This window comes from Aplidium turbinatum, chromosome 3 (genome assembly GCF_918807975.1).
Source record: "Aplidium turbinatum chromosome 3, kaAplTurb1.1, whole genome shotgun sequence".
Lineage (NCBI taxonomy): Eukaryota > Metazoa > Chordata > Ascidiacea > Aplousobranchia > Polyclinidae > Aplidium > Aplidium turbinatum.
Genome location: NC_137474.1, coordinates 29,080,846 through 29,093,152, shown reverse-complemented (window position 1 = coordinate 29,093,152; position 12,307 = coordinate 29,080,846). Strand labels below are relative to the sequence as shown.

The following is a 12,307-nucleotide window of genomic DNA, read 5'->3' as shown; positions in this document are numbered from 1 at the left end:
TGACGTCATGGCATAGTGGTAAACGTTAATTTTGTCTCGAGAATTATGCTACGAAAAGTGTAACTTACTGTACACGTTTAGTAACGAAACAGCAACCTTCCTTAACATCAATGATTCAGAATTTTGCGATCAAGATTTGGGACAGGCAATTTCCAGCAATGGGACACAATTTATTATCTGTCCAAAGGCATTTTATAAACATGATATTCAGTTTGTTTGTTGATTGGCCATGGTTGATCACATTTACTGGTTGAGTAAAGGTTTTAAGGAGTCAAAGGGGACATTTTATCGACCCTTACTTATAATCACCACAGTTGATATCTTTTATAAGAATTTGTTGTAGGCTAGGCTATTTAAGTTGATGTTATGTTACAAGACACAACCAAAGAATGGTTCTGAGCGAAGCCAGTTTGTCCCTTTACATTACATCTTTGTAGTCCTACATCTTCACCAATTGCCCAGAAGGTCTCCTGCACTGCGTTATTGGATGCTTAGGTCACATTAAAAATAGCGCTCAAGATTTTCAGCTCAGGAGACAGTTAAATTAGCATTTTAAGCATAAGCTGTAAAAGACAAGTTTACAACTAAGTCTTCTGTAAAAAAGCAGTTTGTCAAATAAAAAAAATAGTTTCATGTTGAAGGAAGAAATAAAGAAAAAAATATGGAGGTCGTGAACATTTTTACCCTATCTAATTAACATGTAATTTTTCGTTCGTTTTGGTCCAATTGTGCTGACATCCAGTGATGTATTCGTAAAAAAAAGCACAGGGTATAGGCAGTGCCGGTCTTTGGGGTGTGCAAACCGTGCAATCGCACAGGGCCCGCAATTTACTCCGATAATTCAGTAATTTTGTCATTTCCAATGGAAAAATTCAACAAAAGAATTAGCAACAAGAAAACATAGAGACTCAACGGGTGCAACCTTCGTCCCCTGAAAAGATCGAGAAATAAAAACAACATAGCCGGAGTTGCCGCAAACATTTCAAATTTCTCTCGATCTTTTCAGGGGACGAAATAGGTCGAAATTTGATTTTGTTACTCCGATTTCAGGGTACGAACTTTTCAGGGGACGAAATAGGTTGCATCCAGACTTAACATAGCTTTATTTCCGACAAATGCCAAAGAATGCATTATCTTATCCTTTTGCTATGCCACCGGACAGCACCATTTTACAGTAATATTCATACCCAAATTTTGAACATGCTCTTAGAATGCCCCAAATTCAAACTAATTTTTCAAAATTGTCTGGGGGAGGTTCCCCAAACCCCCTGCCGCTGGGTGTCGCCTTCGGCGATCACGCCGTCAGGCTTCGTCTGCCGACGGTCAAACCACACCCTCCCATTTTAAAATAACTAGCTATATGCTACTGAACTGGATCATTGTCATTGGGGCCCGAAAAGCATATTCTGCACAGGGCCCGAAATACCCTAAGACCGGCACTGGTATAGGCTACTGTCCGATTAGCCAAAATGATAAATAATACATAACTTGCAAAATACTAATCTTTATTCTACCATAACATGAATCATCAACATCAAAATTGGACGAGAGGTAGGCCTACAAAATTGTTTTTGTACCTCGGTATGGAATTAAGTTCATGGTAGGCCTACACCCGTGTACCATTGGTCCACAAATGGTTAAGTAGTTAGGTAGTAGTTGTCAAGAATCAGTAAGGATGGCATAAGCACTCTCTTTGGAAAACCAGAGGGTATAGGCCTACTATAGTTGCTCTAAAAAGCAGAGAGTAGGCTATACAGCGTATACCGCCGTATAGCCTACTCTCAAATACAGCAACAACACTGCTGACAGTGGCGTACGCAGGGGGGGGGGGGGGGCGGGCATTGGGCCATGCCCTCCCCCCCCCTTTAAAATGTTTTAGTAGTTAACGACGTAGATTAAGGCATTTAATATGTTTTGCATTGCTCTGTCAAAGCAATTACTGTAACAATGTTGTTTTATAGACTAAGCCAATACGAAATACATGGCCCAATTCACCTACACCACCCCATCAGGTATGCCAATGTGGCATAGTGTTCTGTAAGCCTATTATAGTGATTAGTGAGAGAGGATTGGATAAAGTCTAAACTAAAACTATACTGGGATTGTGGGATATCATGAAGTAGTCTGAGATATCAATGACCAGTGGCGTAGCCAAGGTGGGGGGAGGGGTTTGGGGGGTTACAACCTCACTTTGGCACGCGTGTGGCGTCACGATATTGAGAATGATGCTTTCAGTCTCTTTATGCTTGGGAATGATGCTTTCAGTCTAAAAAAACTTGCCTAATTTTAAACGAAACTGCATTACAAAAGCGAGTTTTGCCAATACCAAACATTTAAACCTCTCAGTCAGGAATTAACAAGAAAACATAGCGACTTAGCTTTATTTCCGAAATATGCCCAAGAAAACATGATCTTATCCTTTTGCTATGCCACCTGACAGCACCATTTTACAGGAATATTCATACCCACATTTTTCTTGAAAATGCTCTCAGAATGCACCAAATTCAAAGTAATTTTTCAAATTTCTGGGGGAGGGCCCCCAGACCCCCCGCCGCTGGGTGTCGTCTTAAGCAAAAACGCCGTCGGGCTTCGCCCGCCGGTCGTCAAAACCCCCCCTTTAAAAATTTCTGTCTACGCTACTCTCAATGGCCCCCCCCCCCCCCCTGACAAAATCCTGCGTACGCCACTGACTGCTGACATCTATTTGTATTGTAGGCTAATATTTCTTTCGATTCAGTTGTGCTGACGAGTTCTAACGAACGAAAACCAGTTCCATAACATAAACTAAATTTTATTTAAATACTATTGTGAGTGTTAACCTGGTGAAATGTTTTAAGGTTCAGTCTTGAGAAAAAAAGCTAGGCTATTGATTAGTTTCATGTTGCGTTTGAATGGTCTTTATGGAGCAGTAGCCTACTGACAGTGATGGGCATTATCGGCGATAATTTATCGGCGATAATTATCGGCGATAGATTTTTATCGTTTATCGTTATCGCTCAATTTTTTTTTCAGTTATTGTTTATCGTTATCGCCAAAGGCAATATTTGATTATCGCCGATAATCGCCGATAAATTTTATTTCGGATCAACACACAAGTGAAAAGACCATGAAAAATAATATTTTTACTAGCCACCTATAGTTAATGAAACTAAAATTGAAACCAGTTTTTCTTCAGCGCCTGAAGTGTGTGTGCACAGGTTTTTGTCAGGGGAGGGGCACGCCCCCCTGCAGCGACGGCCTTGACAACGCAATAATTTTTAGAGTTGCAAATTGCAATGCAATGAAATGCATGCAACAATTCAAAGTAACACAACATCACTGAAACAAGTCATTGCGGAATATGATATTGCTTGAAGCATTTAACATGCAGATCGACATCACATTTTTTGCATCTTGTAGTAGTTTTTGTATGACAATAGGCGCATCGAGTTGCGTAGTAAAATTATGCTAAATACAGTATGACCTTTCTCATTTAACCAGTGGCGTAATTAGGGAATGTGCTGGAATGTGCCGCCCGGGGCGGATTCAGATTTTGCCGCCTCTTCAAGAAAAAGCATGTGAAAGTGAAATGCATTTTTTTATCAGATTGTAATCAAAATCAAAAATCGTCGTCTGAAAGTGCCGCCCCCAGACGTCCAGCCCGGGGTGGTTTGCCCCCTCGCCCCCTAGCTACGCCACTGCATTTACCTATGCGACATAGCCTACCTCAATCAAATATTTTTATTTCCACTAATATAGTGCCTATATTGTAATTCTTATTTCAACAACTCAGCGTTCTGCCATTGCTTTAATGATAGTGTTCACAAAGAAAAGAAAAAAAATTGTCTGAAATTATCAGTAAATTACGATAATTATATGTTATTGTTCTAAAACAAACACGACTAATTTGACAAGCTTGATGGATTTCACAGTAGCCTACGCGTTTTTTTGGAATTTTTTCAATTATTGCTGACTTTGCTGTAAACAGCCCTTGCAGAAAGCAAAATAGAAAGTTTGAAATTTTTTATGGTAGTTTCATTTGATTTAATTATTTTGCCTACTGCACGTAAGCGGCAGTGTAACTCAATTGATAAAAGCATCCAACTGGTAGGCTATCTGAAGGTATAATTATAAGCACGGCGGTTACCTCAGTGGTTTGATTCTGGATCAAAAGGTTGAAGATTGGATACCCACTGCCGCTGTTGCTATTCTATTCATGCATAACTTACAAAACGTTTTGTCCCTTTACAGTATATTATGTTCGATTTTTCGTCATGTTGATGAAAACAGTTCGTGCTGCATGGGATGGGGCACCGCCAATCAAGAAAAAAAACAATTATCGTTATCGGACATTATCGGCGATAATTTTATCGTTTATCGTTATCGCTTAACTTTTTTCTGATTTATCGTTTATCGTTATTGCTTTAGGCATTTTTCGTTTATCGATTATCGTTATCGCTTAACTGAAAAATGAGTTATCGCGCCCAACACTGCCTACTGACAAACAAAATATGAAATGTCGTCTAAAAGCTGAACATCAGCTCACACTTCACATAAACTTATTCCCCACTCTTTTTCATTAAAGCAGTAGGCTACGCAGGGAGGGAGAGCATATGGTTATAGCCTACCCCCTCTCCTTATTTACCGCTTCCAAAACCCAGGTTAGTGGGACCACACCTCTGTTTAGGGAACCACCTGTAGTAAAATCCTCTACGATTCCTGAATTAGAAGTTTATTTTGCTAAAACGTACCTAGGTTGCAAGCTGAAAATAAACACCAGTATAAAAGCAACAAAGGAACTCGAGACAAATTTAAAGCAAAGTAGGAACAAAACAATCAGTAAGTACGTAAGTTACAATGTAACAACATTTTTTATAGCTTCACGATCATTCGATGTGTGTTGATCCAGAATTGAGGTAGCCTACATTTCATTTTGAATCTTGAAAAGTAAAATTAGTTATTCTTACATTGTCTCGACATTGCCAGACTCAAGTTAAACAAATTTAGCACAAAGCAGCAACCCAAGCAGCAAAAGTTGGTTTTTACATCGTTTTAACGTTTAGCTACATTGAAAAGTATCAAAAAAAAGTTTTTTTCTAATTTTAAAACATTTTGGCAGGTTGAAATGAAAGCTACACTCTATGAAACAGCTGACTGGAAATCGTGTTACCTATACTTCAAAGAATGTGATAAACTAGAGTTTTTTTCAACCAGAAAATCAATCTGCAAACGTTGAATCAAAGTAAAAACACTGATTTGCTGGCTGGGATCGCGACATATGTTTTCATTCATCTTGATTTGTCCTGAGAGATGCTTTGATGCTAAGCACTCTAATCAGTTCACAAATCATCAAAATTAAAATTCGAACGAACAAAATCGGACATAAAATGGCTAAATGTCAGAAAAATGCGTGTTTTTAGAGCATTTTTGCAACATATGTTTTTAGAATACACAAACCAAGCTTTTGTTTTGAAAACAAATAATACAATATAAAATAAAGCATTTGACTAATTTTCTCAAATGTGCGATATTCAACGGCTGAGTTATAAGCAATAATCAGGGCGGGCTCAAATGGTCCCGATTCCTGTCTCGTGCTTTTCGCTCGTCTTTGAAACGAATGCCAGATAAGGTTAAATGCCAGTGTACTGTAGGGCATCTTTTGAAATGTCTGATCTGATACTAAGCTAATAAGCTATAGCCTACTGCTTGACTGCTGCAGCAGTCCGCAATCAATGCAAAAGTAAGCTAAGTGTCATTTTGCTCAATAATAAAGGAAATACTTCAAACGATCCTTATCTAATTTTAGTTGTGAAAAAAACTACAAGGACTGTTCTTCGCATGGCCGTTAGGACGACAAACAAGCTCTGCTTTCCCTTAAACAAGACACATCTAAATCATATTATCTCAAGAAAGAGAATGCAAACGCACTGTTACAAAGCCTGTTGTGTTGAAAATGAGTTCTTAGTTCCGCCCGTGAACTCACACCCATAGATGAGAAGTATAAAATAAATGATAACTTTAATGTACAAACGATACCACCCAGTATATCGTGGACGCGTGAAAATAGCAAGACAGTCCGACCCTCGTGTCGTTATCTTCTATCGTTGATCACGGTCTTTCTGTAAACGAAAAGACCTTGGCTACTAACATAAAATAATTACGCTTAAAATGACGTTATAAACACGTTCAAATCAAAACAATCTACGATATATAAGAATCAAAGGAATCTACAAAACGGCAAACAAATCTACAAATCGATGTTACGTCGGAAGAACCGAATTATTAAACATTTTGTCGAAATGTGCTCTGTTGATCAATAACTAAAAAACAATAATGAAATAGCAACATAAACTCACCGAAACTTTGTCGGGCGATCCTTATAACTACTAAATCGATTCTCAACAGAATTGGTACGTTCATGTACTGTAGTTAACTAATGTAACATTAAAATTATGAATTTCGCTAAGAACAGACTTCATATATAGTACGAAAAGAGAAGAGAAATGATTCCAATGATAGCGTCATACTCAAAAAGATACAAGCTGCCTTTGCCGGCGCAAACTTCTAACTACGTTGGTTCAACGTCAAGACACAGAGTAGACAAAATGTAAGATTTTGCTGACGCTCAAATAAACGGCTAAACGAAGCAGCATTCACAATAACAACACATTGGGCATTACGTAGCGGGTTTAGCATCAAAACAAATCAGTCAGTTGAGGTCAGTTGCCTAAAAAACGCTGTTTATGGCACAAATTATCAACAGGGGTTATATCAATCAGTGGGGACATTCTCTTTAAATGCTCGAAACAAAGGAAATAAATTGTTTTTTCTTGTTATGACCCGAAGTGACTTAGACATCGACTTCCGATTTCGAAACTAAAAAACAATGATGTAATAAGGGTGCGAACAGTGAACGTAACACTCCCCCCTAAAATATGGAGTTGACAAACAACATATTTTAAAATACAAAAACGTTCACGTAACAACAAACACAGGCATCTTGTGATCGATGCAAACATAATGAATCCTAATGTTCGTGTTTGTGGTGCATCCGGTCGTAGATTTGCAGTTTTCTTCTTTCATCAGATGAACGTCAAACATTGTTCGCATGAGCAAGGCTCGTTTATTGTTTATAAAGTTCATATGCATCAAGCATGTCAGACTGTTTTATGTGTAATTCTATTTGTTGTCTTGTTTTCTGCCGGCTAGGGGTCGACGTCCTATTACCGTCGAACAGAAAACAGAGGACTGTTACTCGTGTCTATCTGATTCACAGATTAGACAGAGCTTGGTGACTGGCCTTAGCAGCTCACCGCTGTTTGTTTTCAATCGAACATGTCGTACAAGGCCGTCTTTTCCGGGATAGCATTCTATGACTCGTCCGGTTTTCCATTTACTTCGAGGAAAGTGATCTTCCACGATTAGCACCACATCGTCGACCTTTAGATTGGGTTGCCGATCTGGCCATTTTTCACGTACAGCTATGGTGGGCAGGTATTCTCTGAGCCATCGCTTCCAAAAGGAATTCGTCAGATATTGTACCTGTCGCCATCTGTTTCTTACATAGTTATCCTTTGAATCAAATACCCCTGGTGGCATGTTTTCGATGGAACGATTAAGTAAAAGGTGGTTAGGAGTTAGTGGCACTAATCCATCAGTGTCTAACATCACAGGAGTTAAAGGCCTAGAATTTAAAATGCTTTCTACTTCAACAAGTAGCGTGTGTAAAACGTCTTCGGTGACCGTTTGATTTTTAAGTAGGACATTGAGAATGCGTTTTATAGAACGTATCATTCTTTCCCAGGACCCTCCCATATGTGGAGCAGATGGAGGATTGAACTTCCAAATTATGTTGTCCTGTTTCAGACATTCGGCGATGACAGACTGGTTTTAACTCCCTTTCAGCTCCAATAAAATTGGTACCGTTATCAGAAAATAATTCCTTTGGCTTTCCCCTTCGTCCGATAAATCGACGAAAGGCTTGAAGAAAGGAATCTGTAGACAAATCTTTCGCGACTTCGATATGCACGGCTCGAGTCGTGAGGCATGAAAATACGCAACCGTAACGTTTTTCAACGCTGCGGCAACGCTTTACTAAGAAAGGACCACGGTAGTCGACACCGCAACAAGAGAAAGGCGGTTCATAGCACTGCAGTCGGGCAGAAGGCAAATCTGCCATTTTTTGATACAGGCGAGGGGAACTTCTCTTCTTACACAAGAGACATTTTGAGATTTCTTTTCTTACAGCTACACCGCCTTTGATTATCCAGAATTTTTCTCGAATTAATGACCAAGTAAAGGTAAATCCAGAGTGTCCACACAATTTGTGGAAGTGCCGAATATACAAATTGGTCAAATTATTGCTGTAAGGAAGAATTATCGGGTGCTTACTTTCATAGTCAATCGTTGCGTTGCGCAACCGTCCGCCAATGCGCAGCAGTCCATGTATCATGCAGGGATCTGCTTTGTAAAGTGGTCGTATATTGGTATTTGCTTGAATTTTCTTTTTCAAGTGACTTTCTAGAGGTAAACCCTTTTCTAGAAGGTTGATAACAGGTTTAAACTCTTTTCCTTGCACGTACTGCAACAATTTAGTTTCGGAAGATTGTAACTCTTCGACAGTAAGGCCGGCAGTGACAGCCGCCTTTTTATCTTTTAGAAATTTTACAAAACGGATTAACCAGCAAGCAGCCCTTTTAAGCTTATATAGATCTGAGTATCTGTTAATTAAGTCATCTACTGTAGCATGCTCACTGACAGTTGAACATTGGACTGCCGCAACGCCTTTTTCTTCCAGCGGCTTGAATTCATCTGGAATCTCAGAATGGTTTGCTTCGGGAGCCGTCAGCCAGCAACTTTCGGGCGAGACAACATCCTTTCCCCAAGGCAGTGATGAATCGTACTGACCTTGGGTGTGGGTAACTTGATCTTCTAGCAATTTGAAGACATGCCTGTCTTCTTTGGACGTGGGACGTAGCGCATTATCCGGCTCGAAGTCCCGAAACCATGACCTTTGTATTGCTTTATCGACGTGATCGTCCATTTGAATAAAATAGGACTGCAATCCGTCCTTTCGATCGCTTTTGTTTGTTTGTTTGTTTGTTTGTTTGTTTATCTTTATCCTGCATTGCGGGAAAGCGGACTTGAGCGCTATGCATCGGTGTACGCCTTCCGACATACACCTGACCCATGCTGCAGCCGACGGCAATGCCTGTTTCCGGTTGTCTACTTTACTTATGACTTAAATTTGGTACTACCCATTACTCGAAATCGATCACTAGGTAGAGGCAATTATCGTAAAGTTTCTTGCCCAGAGAAACAACAGCAAGTGCGGGTGGCTGGAGTCGAACATGCAGGCTCTCGACTGCGAGCCCAACGCGCTAACCACTCGGCCACGGCTGCCGGCCCACGCTTTCTAAAGCGGGGCCCAGCAAAGACCAACCGAAAGGTGTGAGAACGGCGTTTGGTTGCTTTCCATCGCCCACTTTCATTTCCAGAATCCTGTGCGCGTTTGGACAGTCGAGCCCAATTAGCATGGAAACCCGATTTTTATTAATTTCTGGAAACTTTAAATTGTGCAGATGAGGCAGTTTCTCTAAGTCAGCTTTGCTTAAGGGTGCACTACTATTTAAAAATCAATTTTTTATTAATTTTTGTGTTTTGATCGATTTAGGTCGAAAATTTGATGCTGGTTCCGAATATGTGATTAGTTTATTGAAATTCCTACTCCTTTTTGTCCAAAATTGCCATTTACTGGAAGCACTTTTGAAAAACAGAGCTAATTTTTCACAGAATATTTCAAATCTAGCAAGAAAATATGCTCCCTTTCACCAAGCTATATATAGCTACTGTAAACAGGAAAACAGCTTGAAATAAGTGGAAATTGGTGACAAGAAATTGCTGATATTGTAATAAAACAAAGCTTGTTTTGACTTAGGACAAAGCATGAGTGAAAGCAGAGAGGGTTATTGAGAGTTGTTGCTGATGTGCAGTAGGTGTAGGTTAGTTTTTGACAAGTCTATGCAGTGTCTGTTCTTTCTTGCATGATGCTTGAAATAACTTAGGGTATTATATATGGTCTTCACATCTTTATTCTATCAATTTTTAGCTAGCTCTAACAATACCTAAAAAGAATACCGTAAATCCAATAAGTCTAAAGTAAAGGTACCGCAAAACAGCTTCGGGCCAGCTGATGATGCCTATTCAGCTGATACCTCTGAATATACTGTGGTCTGTGATAGACAAAGATGATAGTGAAATGGATTGAAATATGTGCCAACTCCAACTGTATCTGAAAGAAAGCTGCAAGCTATTTTCATTTCTGAAGAAGACTGTGTAGATGCGATGGATAATGCAAGTTATCGGAGCACTGGATTTCATTTGATTGACCTTCGGTGCCTTTCGGAAGCAATGTCTCGGTTACATATGTGTAAAAGTGGTGAGTAACATAGATACTTTTTTTTACAAATAGAATACATACTTTTATAAATCCAGCAGTACGATAGCTGTTTATACATACGAAGGCGATCATTATAATACATAGACAACCATAATAATAGATATGTTATTTAGATCTAGCAATCAATATGCTGGTACATATAGTAACCTTACATTTTGTGCAGTTTTAATTGTTATTCTTTTGTGACATGTTATTCTTATTTAGGCTTCATTGCAGTCATAGATGAAAGAAATACAATGGATTAGCTTGACAATTGGCATTCCAGTGCACTAAGTGTGGACGAGAAACAATAATCTCCACTTCAAAAAGAAACAAACTTTCACATGAAGTGAACATACATGCCTCTTTAGGCATGGTAGAATTGGGTCTTGGACAAGAAGCATTTACAACAATTAGATGTATGTTTGGAATGCCTCCTCCATTCCTACAAAGCAGTTGGGAGATGCAGAACAAAAACTTATCACATACCCTTGAAGGCACTGCAGAAGAACAGTACACCGCTGCTGGTACAAAACTACGGCGGTGCTTGCAGGAAAATATATACTCTGATAATATTGATATTATGATAATAAACTTGTATAAATGCTTGATGAAGTGGAGTTTCTTCTCTCTTCATTCTTCCATGCTACCACTGCTAGTATTTTCTCATATTCATTTAGTCAATAGCCATCAGTCAACTTAACTCTTGGTTATAATTCTGCTTTTGGTGTGCTGGGCGTTTTTGCTGTTTTTCTCGAAATCGATATTTTTGGTCTTCAATTTCTAACTCCTGCTCAGGTGGTTATCCGATTTTGCTAAAATTTTGTACAGATGTTATTTAGGGTGTCTACAGTAAAGCTATGGGGCATTTTCTTAAAATTTTGCTTGTGTAAGTTTTTATGGCCAATAGTAAGCTCAAATTTGAAAAATTGAAGTGCTCTTGTTAAAAAGACTGTATTTTTTGTTGGGAAGCTTTTTTCTAAAAATGCCCCCATAGGGTTGTTGACATAGGTTAATAATATTATTTCACCAAGTATGGAATAAATATCTTCTAGGCCATTTGAGTTTTTAGATATTTTGTTAATGCGCTGCAAAAATTTTTCTACTTTTTAAAGCTTGTGTATCTTTAGTTCTTATATCTTGATCTTGAAATGGAAATCATAATTGGAAAGAGAATTTCTTGTGCTTTCCAGCAATGTATAGTTTGCAGGGGTTTGCTTGTATCTCTTTCAAGTTATTAACACTTATGCGAACTTCGGTATAATTTTTTTTCTAAATAGTAGTGCACCCTTAATGTTTCGTTAGGTTGAATAGGCAATTGTTTTACACAGATTATGTTGTTTAGATGAAACTTCGACGTTTCACTTGCAATTCCTTCCACGGTCATGTCTACATTAAACCGTTTTAGTGGAGATAGTTCTTTTGTTAATGTCGAAACGCTGACTTTTACTGGTTCGCCACATATGCCAAGTTGGCGTATTAGCTGCTCATCGCAAAACGATGCTTCAGACCCATTATCCAGAAAAGCATAAGTCTCGATTACCTTTTCTCCAGCAGCAACTTTCACAGGTACAACGGTTCGAAACCCTCTTGACGCTTGTTTAGAACAATAGAAGCTTGTGGTGTCTTGCTCCTTCTTCTTTGAAGATACCTCATCGAAATTGCCTTCCTTGATGGGTTGAGACCTGTGTAAAATACGGCTGTGGCGTTTGCCGCAGTCTGTTACAGTGCATAAATAGTCACTTTTGCAGTTACTGCTAAAGTGAGGGCCGAGACATACAAAGCATAATCTTTTTCTTTTGACAAATTCCATTTTTTCTTGGACAGGTAATTTGCCAAGATCTCTGCACTTGTATGTAACGTGTCCTTTTGAGCAATACTCACACGGTA

At 39.0% G+C, this 12,307-nt stretch overlaps 1 protein-coding gene across 1 annotated transcript; it reads right to left on the bottom strand.

Annotated features, from left to right (window-relative positions):
* Positions 1-7,732: 7,732 nt before the first annotated feature.
* On the bottom strand, positions 7,733-9,022 carry LOC145766678 (uncharacterized). The gene has a single exon (XM_082578387.1). It carries the CDS (start codon positions 9,020-9,022, stop codon positions 7,733-7,735), a length of 1,290 nt encoding a protein of 429 aa, XP_082434513.1.
* Between the last annotated feature and the right edge of the window lie 3,285 nt (positions 9,023-12,307).

Bases quoted from the DNA above. Each gene is read 5' to 3' on its own strand.
- LOC145766678 (XM_082578387.1), bottom strand. From the start codon at position 9,022: ATGGACGATCACGTCGATAAAGCAATACAAAGGTCATGGTTTCGGGAC.